The sequence below is a fragment of the Anneissia japonica genome, unplaced genomic scaffold (genome assembly GCF_011630105.1).
Source record: "Anneissia japonica isolate Jap-2015-1 unplaced genomic scaffold, ASM1163010v1 scaffold1446_len297786_cov117, whole genome shotgun sequence".
Taxonomy (NCBI): Eukaryota; Metazoa; Echinodermata; class Crinoidea; order Comatulida; family Comatulidae; genus Anneissia; species Anneissia japonica.
Window position 1 is genome coordinate 158,928 of NW_022693692.1, and position 25,802 is coordinate 184,729.

Below are 25,802 nucleotides of genomic sequence, written 5' to 3' on the forward strand. Positions count from 1 at the left end.
TACAATACATTTTTTAAAGAGCCTTGTAATCAAATATAATAAATATATTCTTTTACACTAAACTTCGAGATTATTCAACATTAAAATAGAATAGAGTCTAGGTTTCTGCCGCATCAAAACATGTGTTTCATCGGTAGAAAAGGGTGAGAGCAGTGCATGTAACTGCTATCTGGAGATTGTTTTTGCTTTTTTTGAAACGTTTCTCGTCACATACAATGGATATACTGTTCCACCAAAGTTCCAGATTAATCAATATTAAAATAGATAACATATAGGCCTAGGACAACTGCTCACATTTATATCAGATAAAGGTACGTTGTATGAAGTTCAATATTTTTTTTTTGCATTTCGCTGAAGGAAGTGTACCCTATCTAAGTTCATGATCGAATGTAGGCCTACTGTAGTAGACCGATATCTGTCTGTCGTCCAAGACAGTTTTATTTAATAATCTTAATTAATACTAAAACGATATAAGAAGTGATAATTTTAAAGACTAACTGTAAAAAAGATATAATTAGGCCTAACAAAAATTCATAAAAATTGCCTGTTTTCGATTTTTAATTTTACTCCGTAATTTTTCTGAGCAGGCCATAGCCTAGGCCTATCCATGGAGGTATAATGTCCTAGGTAGGCCTCTCCTAGTTTTCTGCTGTCTGTTGGTTTTGATCGTAACGGTGACGATAATCTCGATAAATTATTAATGTAATTCTCATAAATATAACGTGAACCTGCGTTACTTCCAATAGGGTTTATTTTTATACGTTTTTGTTTGTGTTAATTGGGTTTTTACACTAAGCCTGTTATCAATTCCCCACTACGAAGTGGAGTAGCCCAGGAAAATAACCCCAACGCGTGGCCAACTATGGGATTAAACTGCCCTTAATCGCATCGCGTGGTCCACTCGTATACGCGTTGCTTTATTTTGCGAGGCTCCCTACACGCCTCCAAAGCGCTTCACTGATTTACTATAATAATTACATTACATTGCGTGACACATACATCTCTAATAATTCTCTGAAATTCAAGATTAAATAATTTTGATAGGCTACTCACTCTGTATACACCTAAAAGAGTTTAACATACACCCATTTATATATTTTAAAAAATGGCCGATTGCGATTTTTTTTCCGTACGAAACATTTGCGTGAAACTCTATTCGGCTGCCTCGACTGACTCGACTCGAAAATCTCAATTCTGGAGGTCAAAAGGTCATCAACCAAAAATAAACGTCTACAAAACTTCTGAGATGCAGCATTGTCGCTTGCTGTCTGATTTTGAAGAACACATTGACTTTGAGATAGTATAATACATACTCCAAGTATCGAAATGCACGCCATCTTGTCAGGATTCCATATTTTGACATTAATTATGTCATCATCAGGAATGAAAAATTATCCATATTTGCAAGCTTATGCACAAGTACCAAGTGTTTGACCAATCAAAATATTTAGTAGATGACATAGTTATGAATAAACTAAAAGATCAAAGCATCCTTACCCTTCTGATCAAAGTTACCTACAAACACGCAGAGAGCTCCTTTGAAGCTTTCAGCCCATTATTAAGCAATTGAGTTGTCATGCTAATAACTGATGGGTCGTTTAAAATGACAAATTTAATATTTGATTTAGCTGCACGAATAATAAAATTGTTATTTGAACTTGAGTTACATAGGAACATTTTTGTTTTTTAGTTGGCCTAGTTTTTGGATAATTATAAGTACCAGGCCTAGAACTACTAAAAATTATGCATAGGCAGGGAATTTGGATTGGTCATGTACAATATGTGATCACTACTCAAAAAAGTTTTAGAAGGCGGCTTTCAGAGGAAAGCACAAAGAGGAAGGAAAAGAACAGCATTTAATTGATCAAATAAAACAGGATGCCAGTTAATTTGACATTAAAAGAAAAGCTGGGAATAGACAGCTCTAAAATAAGGATGACACCATAGGAACCTGTAAAAAAAAAATGAGCACCAATGAATGAACGAAGCCCAGTTCTGAATTATAGGCCTAGTAAATAGTATTGTACTGTAAGTGCTTCTTGATTACAAGGCTTAAGCCAAGTTAATTAATGGCGAAATTATATATTTTTATTTAATTATTATTATTTAATTATTATTATTATTATTATTATTATTATTTTTATTATTATTTATTTTTATTATTATTTATTATTATTAATCGTTATTATTATTATTATTATTATTATTATTATTATTATTATTTAATATCAATTACATTACAAGGTTTAGGCCAAGTTCATAAATGCCGGAATGATATATTTAATTTTATTATTTATTAATATTTTTCTTACGCACTGTCCCATTTTTAATTTTATGTTTCAAATTTGTTTCAATTTTTTTTTTATTTCAGTCAATGTCATGTGAGCGTGAGCGTTGTGTCAGGCCCTGGACCCTAGCTTAGCTAGGGGCATATCTAGGGAGGGCCTATCATAGGTAGGACCTAAACCTGTAATTAGGCTTAGGTTAGCCTCTTTCAAGCTCTAGCCTTAATTGATAGTACATATAGGGCCTACTACTGGTGGTGGTGGTACTAACTGTTGTTGTTGTAGGTACAGTAGTATTACATTTGATAACAAACATACAAGAAGCTCCCAGTTAGTTGCAGACGTATAAACTTAGATTTAATAGGCCTATCGTAGCTAAACAAAGAACAATATACTCGAGCGTCACGACATTGTGAAGCGCCTGCTCTTAACGAACTCAACTCAACTCATTATCGTTATATAGTAAAATAATTACAAATAATAATAAATTAAGAACAATAAATATTACCAATAGTAATGTATAACAGAATTATAAATGTTTTAAGTTTTTATTCAACTAAAGAGGACTAGAATAATGCAGGTTTGAAACAAGATATACCACTTTTGAAATATTAATCCAATAGTAACAACCTGTGTTATGTTCCTTTACAGATAATTTCAACACTTCAGCATCCTGTGTATATAAAGAAAAATCAAAATAATATGTTAATAAAATTATCAATGTTTTAATTCAAACTATCTAAAAAATAATTCTGCTAATCGCCTCATCGTAACTTCACTTGTCTCCTCTGAAACCGTTGGCAGGAATGTGCTCATATCTCATACACTCGGGTTTCTATATGTGAGGACCGCATTCCGCTATTTTTTTTAGGCTAACAACGAACAAAACAGCAAAAAACCACCGAAAATCGCATACTTCACATAAATACAGTGTGACTACTGTGGCAAATTAAATTATGCCATTGGCTGGGACTGAAATTATGCTGCAATGCTACGCTTTAAATAGTGGATGTATATAACAAACAATTTTTAAATTAGATACATTTTCATATTCATTTGCCAAATAATGCCAGATCATGTATTAGACCATTTAATTGTTCGTAAATATTTATATCATAGGCCTACATTCTCTGATTTTTATCGTTTTATCTTTTATTTATTTTTACTTTGTATAGTTAAATATATATGTTATATTTCCCACCACACATAGGCCTATCTATTACAGCCATTCGATCATAGTCCTCTTTTAATCATTTAGGCCTATATCATTGATTCCGACCACGGAGGCATGTAATTTGCTCAACATGGTACTTAAAGTATACTCTTCACATTTAATTATAATAATATAGCCAGATTGTCATCTTTTACTTCAGACACTTCTACGCTGAGGAAGGCAGCAGGTGCTACTGAAAATTTTGTTTAATAAATGTATGTCTCAAATTATGTCAGTAGGATGCTCCACTTGGCCTCGTTTTGGCTACGATAGTTTAATAATTTGTATTACCATTACTTCTGTCTCTTATACACATCTAGATGTGTATAAGAGACAGTATATATAGTTACCTCAGTTGAAGATACAGGTACATTTGCCGTAGTTGATGTAGGATGAGATAGTTTCCTTTTTTTCCTTACATTGCCTTTTGATTTCTTTTTGGATTTTTGTTTCATAAGAAAATACTCTATAAAAAATATCAAATTTTCAAACAGTTATTATATAAACCACTAAAGAGAAGAAAGTAAATGCGACAACAATTAAAAACATATTCAATGTCATACCGTGAATTGCTTTCGCAGTAGCAGTAGCAGTTGAAATGGTGCCATTTACTCTTTCAATTCTCTCATTCAACCTATAAATATATATACATGCTAGGTATTACACATAATTAAAATATCGAAACTAAAATATTATAATTAGGTAGGTATATTTTCTCTAAATCATGACAATTGACATTTTCATCCATAAGCACATGAAGATGCTAAACAAATCATTCTGCATTAAACACTGTGAACTATTAAATACATAAAAAAAAAACAATTGTATGAAAGCAAATCAATGAAATTGAAATTACGAAATAAAACTTGAAAACTTATCGACAGTGGGACAAGTAGGCATACTTAAAACACCAACACTATAAAAAACATCGAACATAAAGAAACTCACTTTTTCATAACGTTTGATTCCAGCTTTATTGTTTTTACAATGCCTTTTAATTCACGAACTGCTATTATCTGCGAGTTGTTTACTGGGATGATCTGACTCTTTTCTAACTCTTTGTTAAACGCCACCCGAGCTTCTTTACCTCTTGCTAATACTTCTCTTGGAACTGCGACGCCTAATTCAGAAAAAATCTCTAATATTGATTTTTGATCCAAATTTTATAATAATAATAATAATAATAATAATAATAATTATTATTATTATTATTATTATACTTATTATTATTATTACTATTATTATTATTATTGTCATATTATTATAATTATTATTATTATTATTATTATTATTATTATTATTATTATTAATTAAACAGGGACACTGGATCACATGAACTTTCTCACCTTTATGATAACCTATTGATTCCCAGAACATCTGTGCGGGGCGCAGGTCTAAGACCAAGAAAACTAACCTACCGATTGAGGGAGTTCTACACCGCGTATATAGCGGTGTTGACCAACATTAGAATCAATGCTTGAGAAAGGATAGCCGAAACAGTGCATCTGAAACGTTGCAGGTTTAAAGTAACATGTTTCTATAGGTTAAATAAAAGAAAATCATCATCATTATCATCATCATTATTATTATTACTAGAGGATGCGCTCGCTTCGCTCGCCTTCCCTCTATATGTGAACGTCGCGATTAGTCTCGTTAATAAAAGAACAATATGACCACTTAACGAAGATAGGTTTAATGTTGCCTGTTATCTCGCTTAGTTATTTACCTTAAGTAATGTCAGAAATTCAGTAGTAAGATTATGTTTTGTGTTACAAAGCCTGCTTCATAAACGTTTACAAATAACGTTGAGTTCAGGTACAGGATTTGAAGTTTCATATCATTTTTGGTCCACGCGCAAAGCGCTGACCCAGATACTCAGTGCTGTTCATGTTCTTGTTCTTGTTACCAAAACTTTAAAAGCGTCCAGCGTCATCAGTTTCGGACGGACGTGCATGAAATTTTGTGTACATAAACTAAAGGAGATTTCCAACAAACATGCATCACACTTTTTTAAAGTTTGTCTCCAGGGTTCCCCCTACACCTACAAAACAAAACAGGGGTTTCCGACTTTAAAAGCGTCAAGTTTTTTCCGGACGTGCAGGACATTTTTTACCCATAAACTGGAGGTGATTTCCAACAAACATTCATCGCCCTTTTCTTAAGTTAGACCCCAGGGTTCCCTTACATCTACAAAACAAAATATGGGTCTTAAACTTTACAGGCGTCCAGCGTCGCCCGATTTTACTGCCATTTGCCACTACCGAATTGTACACGTCGCATTAATAAGTTAGCTGATGAGCGGTCGCTCTTGTTCATGAAAAAAATATTTAGAAAATACTAAATGAGATGAGAAATACTAAATGAGATGAGACAACATTTTTCAGTTGCAGCTAAAGCAAAGTTTTACTGGAACTCAGAAAAATCGAAAACCGACGGTGCTTAAAAAAAATCGACTGTGTTGGTTAACGAATGTGTTTGAGAAATTTGAAAGTTGCCCTGTGGCGGTCCCTATAAAATGTGAAAGTACGTATGTTTAATGTTGCTATTTTGCAGGGGTGGCGCCCGGATTTGCCCGACGGAGAAGCCGATGTTCTCGACGGTGTGGGGGCGATTCCTCCGACGGAAAAGTGTCGGGCGTCGGTCAAAATCTCTCGAAAGCGTTCCAGGGCGAAGCCCTAGAAAACCCAAGAATATAACTCTTGGGTTTAAAAAGCTTATTTAATGGAATTAGAGTTTACTAATATGTAGAAAATACATATACATTTTTTTTCTCCCTGACGAATTGTGGTTTTCTTCCCGACGGAAGGGCTGGCCCTCAATTAAGCTGAAATATAAATTATATTCACTTCATAAGGTGGGGGAATTCGGTGATGTATGAGGTTACAGTTCTTTAAACTGGTATGTTTCGTATCCCAGATATTTTTTGATATCCTCGATTTTTTTTTATTTTACCTTTTATTATTATTATTATTATTATTATTATTATTATTATTATTATTATTATTATTATTATCATTATTATTATTATCATTATTATTATTATTATTATTATTATTATTATCATTGTCATATTATTATTATTATTATTATTATTATTATTATTATTATTATTATTATTATTATTATTATTATTATTATTATTATTATTGGCTTTTCCCAGCAGTACTAGAAAAAGCCATTGTTTTTTTCAGATTTGTTTTTCTTTTTCCTTGCATATATTTTCCCTATCTTTGTGCACTGTTTTTTCCTGGCCGTCACTTTGGTCACTTCCCATGCTTAGAACTTTTTCGTGCTTTGCCGAAGCATAGGCCATATATAAAACATGTGCCCCTCCCAATATTTCGAAAACGGATCAACTAATCTGAATAAAACATTTGGAAAGAGTTTAACCAAGTTAAAAGGAAGATAGTATTATGTGTTGGCGACGAATCAGTCAAGGGTGTACATTCGAGGGTCATTCAAATTTTTGAGATCCCAGACGTAAATATCTATAAAAAGTTTTCAATTGGTGTAAATGTAACTTTCTATAATAGTTTGTAAAGGTCCAGTAAAGAAATGACTGAGTTGTTAGTTGTTGTGATGATCCGGCGTAGGGTGTGAATATGAGGAACATTTAAGGAAAATGACCTAGACCACATATTTCAAAAACGGGTCAACTGATCTATATAAAACTTTCGAAAAGTTTAACCGAAGTTGCAATGAAGATATTATGTGAAGGGGACGATCGAGGTTAGATTGTAGATTTGAGGGTCATTTAAATTGCTTACGTCCCAGTTATAGACAAAAATTACACTTTGCAAAATAGTTTTTCATGTTGAAATTGAAAAATGATCCAATTTTGGTAACGATCCGAAGTAGGGTGTGAATATGGGGACAATTTAAAGATCTTTTGTTGACAGTTGATTAAATCATTTAAACGCATTTCGCGTTTTCTAAAGCGCTTAAGCCAGTAACAGCTAGGTTAAACTCAAAACTACTGTGGTATGCATGAACAATTTTTGCTTTCAGTCATTGAATCGTTATGAACTGAAAATGCACTTTCCTATGCAAGGTCGACCCATATAGCGCGCAATGGTTATGAGTTACGATGTACCTCGCTATTACCATTGCAGCCATAGCTCAAATTCAAACTTGGTTTTCTTTATTTTTTTAAATATTTTTTTTCCCACTTTATTAAAATTATATTGCTTGTATACCTTTTAACGACTTTTCTTTTTGTTGCAATTTCAACTTCATTTCTCATTAAAGCAGTGGAGAAAAGGCCTATGTTCTGTTGTTGAATCAGACATAGTAAGTCTAATTATTATTATCATTATTATTATTATTATTATTATTATTATTATTATTATTATCTCCGCCAGGAGAGACAGGTTTTCGTTTCGTGTGTTTGTGTAGGTGTGTGTGTGTGTGTGTGTGTGTGTGTAACGCTTTTGCTGTTTCAGTTTTTTTCTTGTGTACAAAATATCTCAAAAACGGCTGCATATATGTAAATTCCAGTTAAAAGGATTGTTAGGTATGACCCAAGGATGAGGTGATTACATTTTGGTGATTGTCCGGATTAGGGTGTGGATGTGAGAACTATTTAAAGGAATTTGTCCTAGACAAGATATCTCAAAACTAATCAACTGACATAAATGAAACTTTTCTGGAAGTTTAAAGAAGTTACAAGGAATAAATTATCAAGCGCTGGTCGCGATCCAAATTAGGGGGTGAACTTGAGGATCATTTAAATTTTTAAGGTCATGTGTGTTTCTTGTGTACAAAAAGGCCAGTTAAAGGGATTGTTTGGTAATACCCAAGGATGAGGTGATTAAATGTTGGTGACCAACCGGCGTAGGGTGTGCATATGAGTACCGCTCAAAGGAAAACGCCCCAGACCAGATTTAAAAAAAAATAAATTACATGATTGAAACCTTCGTGAAGGGTTTAACCAAGTTACAATGAAGGAATTGTGAAGTGCTGGTGACGATACAAATACGGGGGTGCATGTGAGGGCCATTTGGACCCAGACCTATATCTCTTGATTGGATCAATGGTTAAAAATGAAGCTTTCCATAATAGTTTGTCATATTTTAATAAAGAAGTGTTTAAATTTTGGTCACGGTCCGACGTATGATGTGGATATAAGGACCATTAAAAAAAAGGTTTACCGTATTACCCACTGAAACAATAGGTATATGATGAATTAGTTCAATTACAGTAAATGTGTACAGCGTTCTATATGTACTAACTTCACTTTTTTTCCGAGCTTACTGGGAATACTTTTAATGCATCTTTACATATTAACATATGACGATAAAAATCAAATCCACATATTTCTATTTCAATAATATTTCCATTTTAACACCTAATACTATACAGACTAAAACCTGCTCGTATGTTAAGTCAGAACATGTAAGGAATTGGCAGTTCGAAAAATGAAGTGATTACATTTTGGTGTCGATAGATGGATCCTTCAAAGCAAAACGTCGCAGATCAGATATATCAAAAATTAATAAACTCATCTAAAATAAGTCTATGCATTACAGTGCAGTAACACCAGTAATACTCTGGACTAGCATTGTTTTAGTTACCATATGAGAGTTTCCTGTGTTAGGAACCTAATTTACTATACTATACTTCTTTATAAAACATAACTTGTACTTTATAATAAGAGAAATCTGTATATTATCGTCCTCAGTAAATCTAGTTATTATTATTATTATTATCATCATCATCATCATCATCATCATTATAATAATAATAATAATAATAATAATATTATTATTATTATTATTATTATTATTATAGTGTTACATTTTATAATAATAATAATAATAATAATAATAATAATAATAATAATAATAATAATAATAATAATAATAATAATAATAATAATAATATTATTATTATTATTATTATTATTATTATTGTGTTACATTTTCTGTATATTTTTAACGCTTAAATGGTTTATTCTTAGGTAAAGTTTGTCCCCATAACTCGCAACTTTATTGTTGTGAATTCAATGGTGTGTCTGCAATCTTGAAATCGGTGTGCTGATGGAGAGGGAGGTGGAGCGGGAACAGGGGAATTGGCTCGATGATCAGTTGAGGGGCGCTAATAAAATAAGGTGATATTTTAGGCGACTTGGGGGCGGGCCAGTAATTTTTGGAGGTGCGTGCACCGCCCCCCCCCCCCTCCACCTTCGCAGCCTCATGCACCACTGTGTTAATTGCGTATAGGCCTGTTCAGTGAATACCTAGCAGCTGAAAAGAGGCAATGAGTAGCTACATATTCACATCATTCTACTCTGAACCATAGCGTCGGGGTTCTGTAAAGTGCACAAAAGCAAAAATTTAAGCTACACTAGACCTCTATTTTAAGTCATTATCAGACTTGGTTCAACCAACCGTTACCTGGGCGAGGAGCACCTTGAACTAGTGCCGATTAAAGGCTGTAGTGCTGCTGCTCCCTTGCCTTCCTTTCAGCTAGACTCACCGATTATATTCAACTCGCTAATTAGATTCACTAGTATGTTGTTTGATAACTTAGCTGATTCTATGTTTTGTTTTATATTAAAACAATATATATCTAATCCAATCCATTCCAATCTATTCCAACCGTTTGATTCACAGAAATATCAAACTAGAATCTGAATTCTTACTGTACAAGATTTGTAAGATCTCTTCTTTCTGTTTCTTTGTACTGTCATACTCATCACACTTATTCTGCACATACACGTTGGACTAGGGTTCTCTACTATCCCAAATCGCTTCTTTAACCCCTCTTTCCTCGCCACCTCATGAAATGTACGCTAAATACTATCATAAGATTTCTAATTTATTTGAAATTGTAACAGGCCTATTTCTTTATCTTGTTGTCGTTGTCGTCGACGTTGTCGCTGTTGTAGTAAATTGTTTGTTACCACATATTTGTTGTAAGCTAGGTAAGTCTGATTGGTTTCAAACTCCTACTTGCCAATGTAATGTAATATAGCATTAATTGTGATAAAACTTATACCGTACCTCGGTTTGCCAATTGACACGTTTTTGTGAGTTTTCCAATACGTGACGCAGTGCGTCTACGTACCCATAGAAAGCCAAGTAATGTAAAATACTTCTACCAGCCTACATGAAGTAAACAAGATATATAAAAGAGATAACTATTCAAACAAAACATAAAACAATGAGTAATACAGTATGTTTATCTTTATTATATTATAATCATTTTTATTTAAAATTATTACTATTATGTTTTTATAATGTTTATTGAATTAATATTAATAGGCCTAATTGAAAACTAATTTTAATGTTGTCGATTTCATTGATTACAATCAGTATTAAGTTGTTCCAATAACATATTTTTATAAATATATAGGCAACTTCAATCCTCTGTTTCTGAAATTCACAAGATTAGCAAGATTCCTGTGGTTTTTATATATACTTTTAGTAATATACATCACAGGAGTATTAAAAAAGATGACACACAATACAGATACAGATAAACTTAATAATCATTCACATTGTGCTTGAGATACAGTTGCTATTAAATAGCTATATTTCGGTACTGGCATATAAACATTGCTGTTTCCATACAGAATAAATAGAATTCCAATTTTCGTATATTACAGAAATTAATTTTTACGTTTTAAAGTATTTTATAAGATTTTTAATCTTATTTTAATTTCTGTTCTGCGTGTCGTACTGGTCTGCTTCATAATTACCAATAACCTAGCATATCTTGTCATTTTAAAGTTAACTGAAAGCCTATGACGGTAACATATGTAATATGGAATCACTTTACATAAAGTAAAGAAAAGATACCCTTGAGGTAAAATTATTAAAGACATGCAATTTCAAAATCTAAGTTTTCAATTTCTGAATACAAACATACCGACGCAAGTGTATAAATGTAATGCGTGCACAGGATTTTGATTTGATTTGATTTGATTTATTTGCATCTCATAAAAAATACAATAATTAAAACGATTCACAATGTAAAAACATAACATTCATTAGTAAAAGTTACCTAAAAAATAAACAAAAGGCCAATACTATAGCCCAAGTTAGATTGATGGAAGGAATTGATGGAATTAATTCAAGGAGATGCAAGGGTAGCCCCAAAAAAGTCCTGTAAAGGTATTATTTCCATTGAGGAAAGAAATTTTAAGCCAAATTAGAAACAAAAAAGAAAAACTAAGTGAGGGGCAACTTTTATCTCTTTAGGTAACGAATTCCAATCCTTGATTGCTTTATAACAGAAGGTGTTTTGAGCAACTGATGAGAGTGTCGGCACCCTAAAAATTAAGGTCGCTTCCCCTCGTACTATACTTATGTGTAATACGGTGAAAATTACGGAGAGATAGGGTGGAGAGCAATTATTAAATATTTTGAAAACATGACAGACCCTTAAAAACAGGCTTGTATTAATTAGAGATATGCGAGCGTTTTTTAATAATTTTTTAGTTTAACTTAACAATCTTCTTAAGGACATTTATTGAAATTATAACCGTTAAACTTATAACGCTTAATTTTACTTACCTTCTCCAAATTTACGTCATTAATAACTTCTTCTTTTGCAAATTCCAAAATTTCTAATATGAGATTTTGTGGTGCTTTGGCCAGTACTAACGTATGTAATGACGCCACGCCAAGCTACGAAAACAAACCGAATGCAAATTGCTGTGATATGCCGACTACACAGACAATAAATCATAATGTTACATAATAGACATTGACTAATAATTTCAATAAGTACTAATGTATTATGATATTTTAAGGATTGTTGGAAAATGTGAAGAAACTTTTCTTTGCATTTAGCTAGGAGTTATTTTTTGCACTAATATAAAATGATTTCAAAATTATAAAAAAAAGGCGTTGGGTTGTGTTAGAATACACATGTTGAGCATAATCAAAGAATTACAGTCCTAGTAAGCCAAATAGGCTACGTACACTAGGCAAGGCATGGCTGTTGAAGTAAATGCCACAATTATACTCACCAATAAAATGTTGTTATCAGACACGTGCCCCTCTCCTCGGTTTGCAATTACAATTTTAAAAATTCATTGCATATCAGTGCTACTCACTATTCTGAATCTGTTGTGCCCCTTCCCCCATTTAGAAAATTCTGGATCCGCCCCTAGTTATTACCTAATTAATACTATGGTGCATACAGTACATAGTGATTAACATGTAGCAAAATTACATTGGTCAATTCCTCTCAAATGAAAAGTTAAGTTAGGTAATAACAACATTTCATTGGTGAATTCCACTGTCCAATTATGTTGTTTATATACACTTTTGGCATTTATGTACAGTATGTACGTTAATGTAGGGATTGGTATACATACATATATATGTGTGTGTGTGTGGGAAAAGATACCCTTGAGGTAAAATTATTAAAGACATGCAATTTCAAAATCTAAGTTTTCAATTTCTGAATACAAACATACCGACGCAAGTGTATAAATGTAATGCGTGCACAGGAATATATATATATATATATATTTATTTATTTATTTATTTATAGGAATACAGAGGCCCGTACAATATCATTAGGGAAAGACGAGAGTAGCTGGGCATTACATAATGACCACTTGTCTCTTCCTTTCATACAACTTGAAATCTCAAAATTAGTAGTCAATGTTCAAGCTACGTCATAGCTTATAGGTAGCAGCTATTATATCCGAGGATAAGCAAAAGCATAAAAACCAGTAAGGTGTATTTCTCTAGAAATATGTTGTGATTATCATTTAAATATATTTCGTTAAGAAAAACCTTTCAGTAGTTAGTACATACATATTTGTCATTGACGAGTTGTGGCCTGCTTCTGATAGTGCGTCGTACGTCATCCCATCTCATATTACGTATAGAGTTGTTTAAGTCACCACTACAATAATAAATATAAACTACACTTACTCTGTCTGTAAGACAGAACAGGAATTTTAATAATATTAAATGATTTCAAAATTATAAAGTAAACAAAATGAAGTAAATCATAACGAAAAGAATGAAGTAAAAAAATAAATGAAAACAACTCGACCTCACTGAGGCAAGAACAAAGGATGCAATGGCAATGGCAGTAGTAATGCTGATATTAGGTAGCAGTCATAGATATAAAAAGTTCTTACCATCGCACCATAGCCGGACCATGTGAAGGTATGTAGGTCAGTCGGCTACCTTACGTAAATTGTTTATGTTTTTCACAGTAATTTTGCGTTTAACCTAGCTAGCAGTTAGTGGTATGACACTCGATAACTTGGTATTCCTTTCCCGTAGGGCGCACTTTTCCAAACAATTTCGTCGATAGCCCGAGTCCTTTATTAGAGCACTCTTTCTACCGTTATTTGAATACAATATTATACTAAAAGTTACAGTGCTCTGTAAGTATTGATTCTACTGTGTGCACTGTATATAGTACTCGAGTAAGGAATAGAGTCCATCTGTTTGAAGTGCTAATATTTTGCTACAGTATATTGAGAAATCGAGAAGCATATTTTGTTACTATTTGTGATTAATTAAAAAGGTCTACATAAGTCGCTACGGTTGTGATTAATTAAAAAGGTCTACATAAGTCGCTACGGTTGATAAGTATTCTATTTGACGACTGCAATTCTCACGATAATACATCGAATAGTCGTACAATAGGCTACACGCCATTTATTGCTGTCATGATGAAACACAATTACCATAAATAAGTTTCGTAAATTACCAGGATTGTGTCTGTAAGTTTGGTGAGCATGCTTATCATTACCTGTACATATCATTACATAATAAAAACAAAATCATTTGACAGTTAAATATTGTGTCAAATGATTGTGGTACACCAAGTATATCTAAAAAGAAATTTGTTTTGTTGGAAATTTGAACACTTTGGAATTGTGCAATTCTCTTGATGAGGCTCTACTGCTATAAAAGACACACATCAACTATTAAACCCAGACGCTACCACTATCATGGTTGTTCGACGCAAAATCTCTCCTAACATCCAAAGAATAGTACTTTCTAATTACCAAAAGAACGCTCACACCCAGCTAGCGCAATACTGATTTCGAAAAATCTCACTATACCTTTGAAATATTGCGCTCAAAAAGTAGATAATCTCGAAGATTGGATGACAGATAATTCTAAACATTTCCATCACCTAATAAAATTAACACCGTACAGCAATGTGCATTGAACCATGGTGGACCATTAACTATTTTGAAAATTAAAAAGTTATTATTTTTTACAATTATTTCTATTCTGTGCCCTGATCTTCCTCACTATCTCCCAGCCCTCTCCATTTAATTTTGACAGTAAAATTTAAGCATTTGTAAAAACGAGTGCTTCTCTGTGGCGTTAGAGATGGTTTCCAATCGTTCTCTGTCTGGAAGAAGGTTAATGTTTGTCCTATTTTATGGTTGGTGTGTGAAAAGAAGCAAGGTTTAAATTATCACTTGATTTCCCCACCGCTGCTACCACTTGGCGAACTTAAAATCAGGGTCGGGAGGAAAAACAATTTTTGATATGTTGTAGAAATGTAGAAATGTATAAAATGTTTATAAGACAGAAAAAAGTTGTTTGACGTAAAACTGGAGAACGGTTAAGGAGATACAGATTTTTTGATATTTAAAAGGAACACTGCTTATAAAAATACATTTTGATTGTCCTACAAATAATACAGGACTCTCTGTTCCGCCAAGGTCTGTCCTGTGTTTAATTCTGATCAATGTGTTTCGTTAATATATGAAGTCGATGAAATATATGATATAATATGATAGACCTATGTGATATGATGTATGATATGATATGATGATATGATATGATATATGATATTATGTATAATATATGATATAATATGATAAATTATGATATGATGTGATATGATTATGATATGATATATGATATGATGATATATCATACGTTTATGATAGGATATGATAGGATATGATATGATAGATTATAATTATATGTTTTGATATATGTTATGATATATGATGTGATATATATGATAGGATATGATATATTATAATATAATATATAATATATAAAAAGCCGTGAAATGTTTACATAGGAAAGCAAGAATAACATCGTTGTACTTACGTAGTGTGTTGAACTGAAATCATCATTTTTTTTTTGCTCATTACGTCTGCTGCATGCGCAGTAGTGACGAATAAATGTACTTGTACGTCTGTACATTATATGATAGCAATTACTTCCCACGATCGATTAAAAATAAGTGCAATAATAGCATTCATGTTGGAACACAATGAAAAATATGATTGGTTGGGAAATTTCGTAAACGCCAGAATTTTTACAATAATGTTAACACTACCTAGATATCTTCTTGGTGTATTACCGTAAGCATTTAGTAAAATTACTAGCAAACCTTCAAAGAAAATACTATTAACATATTACTTTTATGTTGATTTACGAGGTAATTGTTTTTTTTTTTTATGAGGCTTGATCATACATGCTTCTACATGTAAGTAAGTTTTAAGTATATTTATTCAATGTAATTAAAAACTATCATGGCAACATATATTTAATAATTAGAATACACGTTTAGGTAAATGAGAGAGACCAAATCTGTGTATAAAATAGTCATTATATATATGAAATGATATATAATATATGATATGATTATGATATAATATAAGACGACCAGAAGCGAATCCAGCCTGTCAGAAAAGGTGGGGGGGGGGCGCAGTCTGCCAGCGAAGCGAGCAGCCTTAGGCTGGGGGCCAGGGGGACGCCTAGGGCCCCCGGCGAGGTCCAGGGGCAGAGCCCCTGGTGGGGGTGAAAGGGGGCGAAGCCCCGTTGAAGCCCAGCACATTTGAGGAATATGAGTTTGCATTAAGTCAATTTTGACTATCTAGCGTAGTAGTTTTCAGTAACAAATAAAAAAAAAAATAGGTGCATGTCTTTTAAAAGACATTTTAATATTCAGGGTAGCCGCAATATGCAACTATAAAATGTGTCATTAAAATAATAACTCATCTACTCACAGCTGTGAAAATTCAAGGTTTTTCCCTCTTGAAAACGGTCAGGTAAATTTTTCTCATGTCTTATTTTGTGTGTGTTTACATACATAAACAAATTGAGTAATTGCATACGATTTTTTCCATGAATCAATAAATTCCAAAAAAAGGGGGGTCCGGGGTTCTCCCCCTGGAAAATTTTGATTCTTAGAAGGCGGGAAATAAGTGTTATTTAATTACTTCTTATTTCTTCAAAATTCAATTTTGAATCAATGAATTCCGAAGAAATGGGGTGTCCGGGTTACCCCGGAAATATTTCGATTTCTAGAATGCGGGAAATGAGCTTTCCTGACTTCTGAAATGTCTTTTAAAGTGAATTTTTAAGTTCTTCAAAATTTAAGGCTTTTCCCTATTGAAAACGGTCAGGTAAATTTTTCTCATGTCTTATTTTATGTGTGTATACATACATAAATAAATGAGTAGTTGCACGCCTTTTCTTTTTTCCATGAATCGATAAATCCCAAAAAGAAAGGGTGGTCCCGGGGATTATCCCCTGGGAGAATTTTGATTCCTAGATGGCAGGAAATAAGCTTTCCCGACACTGGAAGTGTGTTTTAATGACGTTCTTCAAGATTCTAATTTTCTTATTGTAAGATAAACAGCTCACGGGTTCTGAAAAGTTAAATCTAGAATTTTTTTTCTTTTTTTTTTTGTTGGCCAAGGGAGGGGTCAGGACCCATTACCCCCTCCCCCAGATCCGCCAATGTGAATCGCGAGAAAATTTAACTCGGTTGGGGACTGGATAAACATTCTCTTTCCCATCCTTCACCTCTTTTTTTTGTTGGCCAAGGGCTGTCTTTGTTGGCCAAGGGAGGGGTCAGGACCCATTACCCCCTCCCCCAGATCCGCCAATGTGAATCGCGAGAAAATTTAACTCGGTTGGGGAATGGATAAACATTCTCTTTCCCATCTTTCACCTCCTCCCCTCTTTCATTTCTTGCATTTATTTCCAATCATACAAAAATCTCCAGACATTATATATTTTTTTGCCAAAAAGTGGGGGGGGGGAGGGGGAGGGGCCGGTTCCGCCGGCCCGTTAAACACTGTGGGTGAATGTTATTTGCAAAAGAAATAGGGGGAGGAGTGTACGCCCCTTACATCTAGACCTCATTCTAATATTTAACAAAGGGCCCAGAAATCAATTAAGCCAATCAGCTGTTGAATGTATAGGTCTCAAGTCACTCACCCCAATGGCAATAAATCGTGCTTTATTTAGGCTAGCTAGGCTAGGGTAGGCCTAGCCTAGCCTAGATGAGACCCTAACGCCCCGAAAGCCTAGATGGACGAAAGAATGTAATTTTGGGGGTTTGAATCTAGATGTTGCTTATAGCCGTAATAATGAAGCAGGGGTTGCGCAAGGATTTTCCCGATGTGGGGCCGAGGTCCCCAACCGGGGGGCGCTTCCCCGAAGAGGGGTCTGATTTCCCAGACGAACACAAAGTGGGTGTGGTCGAGCTTCGAAAGTGGTCCTGGGGACGAAGCCTCCAAAAAGTATGACTATTTAGGGGTTTCAAATTTAATCCATTTTAGAGGTTACTAATATGTAAAAAATACATATAACTTTTTTTCTCCCCGACGAATTGTGCTTTTTCTCCCCTGACGGAAGTGCTTTTTTATAATAATAATAATAATAATAATAATAATAATAATAATAATAATAATAATAATAATAATCTTTATTTCTTTCAAGACATTTATTAACTTCCATAGAACACAAAACAATGTAATACAATAATAAGGATTTTTTTTTTTAAACGTAAACTATGGAAGAAGGCATGATCCTGAGAAGACAATGATCTTGTGATGGGCATGCCTGAAAAATTAAAAAAAAATATATATAATAATAATAATGATAATAATAATAATAATAATAATAATAATAATAATAATAAATCAATAATAATAATAATAATAGTAATTCTGGATTTATATAGCGCCTCACGTTGACACAACCTCGAGGTGCTTAACAATAACAGAGAAGAAAAACAAGGAAAAAAGTAAGAAAAGAAAAAACAATACAAATGTACCAAAAAAAGAAAGTGTGATGTAGTTTACGGTTGTCATAGCAATTTTCTCTATGGTTGATACAAATAAGTAGCGTGCAATATAATTATGTTCAAAGTGCTAATCGAGAAATCGAGAAGCATGTTATTTTGGTACTATTGTAATTGATCAAAAAAGTTCTACGTTCGCTACGGTTGAGTATTCAATATGATGACTACAATTCTCACGATAATAAAAAGATTCGACGTACAAGCAATCGATTGCTGTCATGGTGAAACATAAATAAGTTTCGTAAATTACCAGGATTGTGTACGTAAGGTTAGTGAACATTCATTACCTTTAAAAATTATTATAATGTATCGATTTTTTCACCAACCATGGAGGAATTTTCTTCCTCCATGCACCAACTATCAGATCCAGACGCTTATTACTATGGTTTATCTAAGTTATCTACATAATGTTATATTTTTACATAGCTTTTAATGGAAACAATTAACATTTAATAATGATATATTTTAATAATATATTTTAAAAAACTATAAAAAAAAAATGCATTGACTTTTTTCCCTTTTTTTTTTTAACATGAATGTGCTGTTTTTGCTGTTTGCTATGCTTTGTCTCTTTTATAACTTGTTTGTTGTGATGAGGACTCCTCTGAAAATCAGTCTTGCTGAGTGGGACAATTCCTCTTGAAATAGGCCTATTATTAAACGAAACGAAACATTTGATGCAAAATCTCTCCTAATATCAAAAGAACTGTATTTTCGAATTACAAAGAGAACGCTCTCACCCATCTCAATATTGATTCTCACTACCTCTGAAATATTGCGCTCAATAAGTACTGTTCGCATGTAGATAATCTCAAAGATTGAATGACAGAATATAATTCTAAAAATTTCTGGAGCTGGATGAAGATATGTGACCCAAGACCACGAAAGGGCTGTAAACTCGCATCACCAGGTTTCGAGAAAAAGGGCTAAATAAACAGTATAACATGTAATTTTAGCAAAATGTGATTATGTCATAAATATAAAGTATTAACTTTTATCTTACTATTTTTGAAGTTTAGATTCAATATTTCAACTCTAAACCCTAAAATTTTGTAATTTTATGAAGAAACGTATATAAATTCACCAACTTTCAAGCCGCCATACTTCGCTTCCAAACAATTATTCACTACACAAAATTCAGGCCCCAAAATAGATAAAGGAAAACTATCAGATATAATAATACGTTTATTAGTACTCGTATGCTATGTATGTGATTTCAGAATAAACAAACAGTATAGCTATAAAATAGTAGAGTGGTCGGTTCTTTGTAGTGAAGTAAATCTAAAAAGTATTTATGAAGTCATTTAAAATCGTGTACAAGATAGTTGAACAAACTTTAATGTGTATACATAAATGAAGGAAATAGCCTTGAATTAATTCAAATAATACTAAACTGTTTCATGACTTTTTGAAAAAGGACAAAGTCCTCTTACCGTCTGGCAGTGAAGCGGACTTATACAGATTGAGGTTGAGTGTATGTTAAGAAACTAGTCGTGGTTATTGAATGTTCAAAAAATTTGACGTCAACATAACGATCATCTGCACTATTTTTAGCGATGTGAAATTAAAACGTATTGATGAAGTATATTCACACAACGTCAATCAAATCGTGTACAAAATAGTCAAACAAACTAATCAAACGATAGCGTTCGTGTCGACATTACAATTGCTTTAGAAATATGTGTTCAAAAGTAATTTTCTAGAGCATAGCACCATGGTACGGACTATCTTTATTGAATGAAGAAAATAACCTTGAAGTTATTCAAAAGATACGAAGTGGTTCATGTCTTGTTTTAAAAAAATGATCTTCCTGCTCAGTGATTCTTTTTTATTCTGTTACCTAAAATTATTTTCCAAGTATATTTATTCAATTTAATTAAACACTTCTAATGGCAGCACATTGAATTATGTATTTTAGCAATTTTGAAAGTACAGTAGGCCAATATAAAATATTTGTGATAAATCAATTATTATAATTTTATATAAAACACAAAAACAATATTGGTTTCCTATTATATATACATAGACCTACATACCGCGTCACCTAAACTTACACGGAAACATAATTAAACAGGATGTTTTTGTGGATTTTGTTAACTCTAAAAGTTTTCACCGCACGACGTTAACCTTAACTTTAACGTTATGTAGGCCTACCCAATGTGCAGCGTGATCGGACTTTTTGTAAACAAACTGAAATACGCATGCGCAAATCTATAACTAACGTACGTCGAGGACGTAAAATCCTGAAAAATAGGGAATTTTCGATGCACGACGTTAACCTTAACTTTAACGTTATGTACCCAATATGCAGCGCGATAGCTCCACCCCTTTTGTAAACGAATTGAAATACGCATGCGCGTTAACCCATAACTAACGTACGTTGAGCACGTAAAATCCTGAAAATAAGGAGTTTTCGACGCACGGCGTGAACCTTAACTTTAACATTAGTATTCAACATGCACCGCGATAGCTCCGCCCAGATCCGTAGATAAAGAGAGTTTGGCCAACTTGGCGCATGGGCGCCATGTTGTCACCAAACAGTGTGCGCGCGTATAGCTTTATAACACTTTATAAAACACTGATGCTGCATAAACTTTCTTTCATTATTCTCTTCATGAGGACAATTCAATTATGGGATTTTAATATATCATTGTAAATATCATATATAATCATATTTACTTAACTTTGGAGTTAATTAAGGCCCTATAAAAAAAATATTATTAGTTTATCACCCTATAGCATGAAAAGTGATGAGGGAGGCAGGCTTTTTTTAAATTTTTTATTTTGTAAAAGCCAAATATCACCCTTGGTTTGTTTGCTGGTGCATTGATGTTCAAAGTAGAACATAATTTAGATAATGCAAACAATATCTACTAACTATACTAACTATTTAATAAAATAAATGAAAAAAATCAATAAATAAAATTTTAAAAATTAAAAAAAAAATTTCAAAAAAACCCCCATTTTTTTTCACAATTTTTTTTCCCCATTACCATAGAAGACATTCGCGCGGGGGTGATAAACTATTTTTTTTTTATTGGGCCTAATCAACGCGCTGTATTAGTTTGAGAAGATAAAGTGAGAACGATTCTTTATTTCATTACGATTATCTTTTTGTTTTGAAAGTTTATCATCTAGGCCTATATCTAGTTGCTAGCAGCCTGTCTACTCATATCTACCCTAGAGAGACTTCTCCGTCTCTCTATTCCGGGCCCTCACTTCTTTGAGTCAACACTGCAGAGGAGAAGAGAAAGGTTAGGTTGTGCAGACAGAGTAGGTTTGTGAATCGTCGGCGATAATATGTTAATTTCGCCTGTAAATGAATGATAATAATATAAATAACATGAAAGTTTTCTAATTGTATCTAGACCTATGACTTGGATATTATAAACTTTAAAGTTATGAAATCTTCAAACCGATACAAAAAGCCTAGGCCGAGTTGTTAGTAATCTAATCAATAAAATAAGTTGAAGAATGATTGCATTGAGAGAAATTTTTCTACAACATATGTCTATCATTCATAATCAAGAAGCTGGGCCTATGTAAGTAAAATAGCAGCACTCTCGACACTTCTGTTTATACTATTAGTAAGTTATAATATTATCATTATTACTGTATTATTATTTTATTATTATTATTATTATTATTATTATTATTATTATTATTATTATTATTATTATTTATCACTATTGAATTTTTGATTTGTAAAATGTAAAACATTTAAACGTTTTGATTTAGTGTAATAAAACAATCAATATAATACAATTATATTTAATTTTTCATCTTTAAAATCTTCTTAGTTGCACAATTAATTGATTTAAAGAACAATTGGGCATGTTTGCATAGCACAGGCCTCCTTGGACAAGGTTTCGCTTTTGTTGGACGATTCAATTTTTATTTTTAATTATAATTTAAGCTACCTTTGATTGATACTTCATGTAGCTTTCTGGAAATTTAGTTACATAATTTAACAGCAAAGTGCAACATTGTATCTTTTTATAAATAATTGCTGCTTGAAAATCCTTCCTTTTTTATTACCATTAATTATATTTATAGTATTATAGGCCGATTTACTACCTAATGGTGTTAGGCCGAAGAAGTACCGAAATTTAGGCCTGTCTATAGGCCTAGTAGTAGTAGTATAGGTGGATATTACCGCGAAGTGAGGCGGGCGCGTACATGCCTAATTTATTACGTGGATAGCGAGATTTTTCGATCGCCATGTAAAGTTTAAATAAAACCACAAATCCTCCTCTTTTTTGGAATTTAAGGAAATTGATACATTTTTATTCCTTTGTTGGATCGATTGCAACCCCAAACTATTGATTGACGTTTGCTAATTGTTAAATAGACGACATTGTGGTTCCAGGTACTGGCCGGTAAATACGCGTCAATAGCATACCTGTGCAATGTCGAGGAAGCACTCAATTTGTTTCGATTGTTTGACTTATGATCGATTGTTTTAAGATGTTTATCCCGCAGGTTTCTATTACCTAAAATAAATAGTAATAAGCTTTATATTGCACAATTTTTACCACGTTAAGTCCTTTTTTGTGATTTAATAAGAGGCATTATAATGAGCACAATGGTGTCAAAACTACGTTCCTTCACTGACATTCACAGCAGTACGTTTGCTGATTTTTAAATAGACGGCCTTGTGATTCCTGGGGTAAATACGTCAAAAACATACCTGTGCAATGTCCAGGAAACACTCAACTTTTGTTTGGAATGTTTATTTTCAGGGTCTGTTGTTTTGAGAATAATAAGGTTTATATTTCGGAAGCCCTTAAGCCCTTTGATGTGCTTTGATAAGAAGCATTATACTGTTGCACAATGGAGAGAGCTGGCCCCGTCGTTAAGAAAAAGCCCAATTCGTCGGGGAGAGAAAAAAAAATGTATTTTCTACATTATTGATTTAGATTCTAAAATTGATTATAAGCTTTGAAACCCCTAAATTGTCAAAATTTCGGGGCTTCACCCCGTGGATAACTTTCAAAACCTTTCAATCGAAGCTCGACCACGCCCATTTTGTTTTCGTCGGGGAAATCTGACCCCTAGTCGGAGGCATCGGCCCTCCCCCGTGGGAGACCTGGCCCTATCCCCCCGTCGGGCAAATCCTGGCTCACCCTGGTCGACGATGACGTATTATCTGATGAGTGTACTATGTAACATGGCCGGCGTTTACACATCTAGATGGGCCCGGCCCCTCCACATTTTGGCAACAAATATATTATGTCTGGAAATTTTTGTATGATCGGAAAGAAATGCAAGAAAAGAAAGAAGGAAGGAGGAGAAGGATGGGAAAGAGAATGTTTATCCAGTCCCAGACCGAGATACATTTTCTCGCAATTCACATCGGCTTGTCTGGGGGAGGGGGGTGATGGGTCCTGACCCTTCCCTTGGGAAACAAAAAAAAGGGGAAAAAAGAATTCTAGACCTACCTTTTCAGGACCCGTGAGCTCATTCATCTAGGAATAAAAATTTTCCCGGGGGAGAACCCCAGACCACCATTTCTTTTTGGGATTTATCGATTCGTGGAAAAAAAGAATACGCATGTAACTACTCATTTATTTATATATGTATACACACATAAAATAAAAAATGAGAAAAATTTACCTGACCGTCTTCAAGAGTGGAAAACCTTGAATTTTGAAGAACTTAAAAAGTCATTTAAAAGACATTTCCGAGAACAGGAAAGCTTATTTCCCGCATTCTAGAAATCGAAATTTTCCCGGGGGAACCCGGACCCCCTTCTTGTGGGGGATTCATTGAATCATTTTCAACAGGGGGAAATCTTGAATTTTGAAGAAATTAAAAGCAATTAAAAGACACTTCAGAAGTCGGAAAAGCTCATTTCCCGCCTTCTAGGAATCAACATTTTCCCGGGGGAGGACCCCCGAAGGGGCCCGAGCCCCCCTTTCTTTTTGGGATTTATGGATTCATGGGAAAAAAATTCGTATGCAACTACTCAATTTTGTTTATGTATGTATCATAGCCGTCGGAAGCATTTTGCAAGTGTGTCCGGCCATTTTAATAAGAGTGGGCATGGGTGGGTGGTAGGGTGCAACACATTTTTTTTTCACCGTGGTTGAAAAAATGGCTCCTCAGCCGGGAAATAGCACATGCATAATTTTAGAAAAATTAATGTCTTCACTTTTAATTTAAGGGTTACAATTTTTTTATATTGGAAGTAGGCCTAATCTGGGCCGGCTTGGCCATTCTAACTTTGCCAAAATGTTATAATAGTTATTTTATATTACACCTCTAAACAATTTCAAAATCAATCTTAAATATTGAAATTAAGTTGAAATGTACACGGCAATACAATAAATTGTGTTATAGGCCTATATTACTTACACGTAAATATATTAGCCAATGCACTGTTTTGTGTATAGCGTTTTTTCTATTGAATGATCATAAATGTTAGTGGCAATGTCAGTAATATTTTAATGGAAAGACAAGTTGATGTCTGGCTACTAAGAAATGTTTAATTAAGAATAAATAAGTTACATGCATGTTAAGCATGCAGTTACTGTACAACCATTTTAAAACATTTAATGTATTATTTTTTTAATTTACATCTAAATAGAGAAATCTGAAGACCACATTTAGTACTAATGAGTTCCATGTCTCCCGTAGAGTCTCGCAATGTGGTCTCCTAGAAACTGGCAGGAATTCCAAGAATTCCAGCATATTTTTTAATAATAACATCTTACAGTAACTGTAGGCCATACACCCATTCAAACATTTTACATTTACTATATCATTTCTTAATTCCCCTCTAAATAGAGATATTAGAGGCTACTTTTGAAGCCGGTCTTTAATTATATTGATTCAAATTAGAGACCAAAGCTGCTAAAGACCACTAAAAACCCTGGTCCCAAAAAGGATTTTGGTGGTATGGAGGGAGACCCGGTGATAGGATTGAGAAAAAGTGGTCCGCCCAAAGCCGGTGCGGCCGGTGCGGTTCCGACCCCCCCCCCCCCTTTTCTTTGGACCTTATCGATTCATTGAAAATGAAAAAAGAATACGTATGCAACTACTGTACTAATTTATTTATATGTATGTATACACACATAACCGGTCAATTTACTGTAATAAGGATGAGAAAGTTTATCTGATTACTTTCAAGAGGGGTGGGGTGGGGAACCTTGATTTTGAAGAACATTGTCATTAGACATCTAGCTCAAAAGTCGAGAAAGGTAATTTCCCGCCATCTAGAAATCAAAATTTTCCAGGGGGAGGACCTC

General features: G+C 33.5%; 1 protein-coding gene across 1 annotated transcript in view; it reads right to left on the reverse strand.

Annotated features, from left to right (window-relative positions):
* Positions 1 to 2,841: 2,841 nt before the first annotated feature.
* Positions 2,842 to 25,802, reverse strand: part of LOC117100875 — a 31,693-nt gene continuing 8,732 nt past the window's right edge. Inside the window, exons 2-9 of the mRNA XM_033240708.1 lie at positions 13,275 to 13,365; positions 12,018 to 12,131; positions 10,503 to 10,604; positions 10,142 to 10,223; positions 4,447 to 4,618; positions 4,062 to 4,132; positions 3,849 to 3,964; positions 2,842 to 2,958 (exon numbers count right to left, since the gene is read on the reverse strand). Coding sequence (XP_033096599.1) covers positions 2,842 to 2,958; positions 3,849 to 3,964; positions 4,062 to 4,132; positions 4,447 to 4,618; positions 10,142 to 10,223; positions 10,503 to 10,604; positions 12,018 to 12,131; positions 13,275 to 13,365 — 865 coding nt within the window. The remainder of the gene's footprint in view (positions 2,959 to 3,848; positions 3,965 to 4,061; positions 4,133 to 4,446; positions 4,619 to 10,141; positions 10,224 to 10,502; positions 10,605 to 12,017; positions 12,132 to 13,274; positions 13,366 to 25,802) is intronic.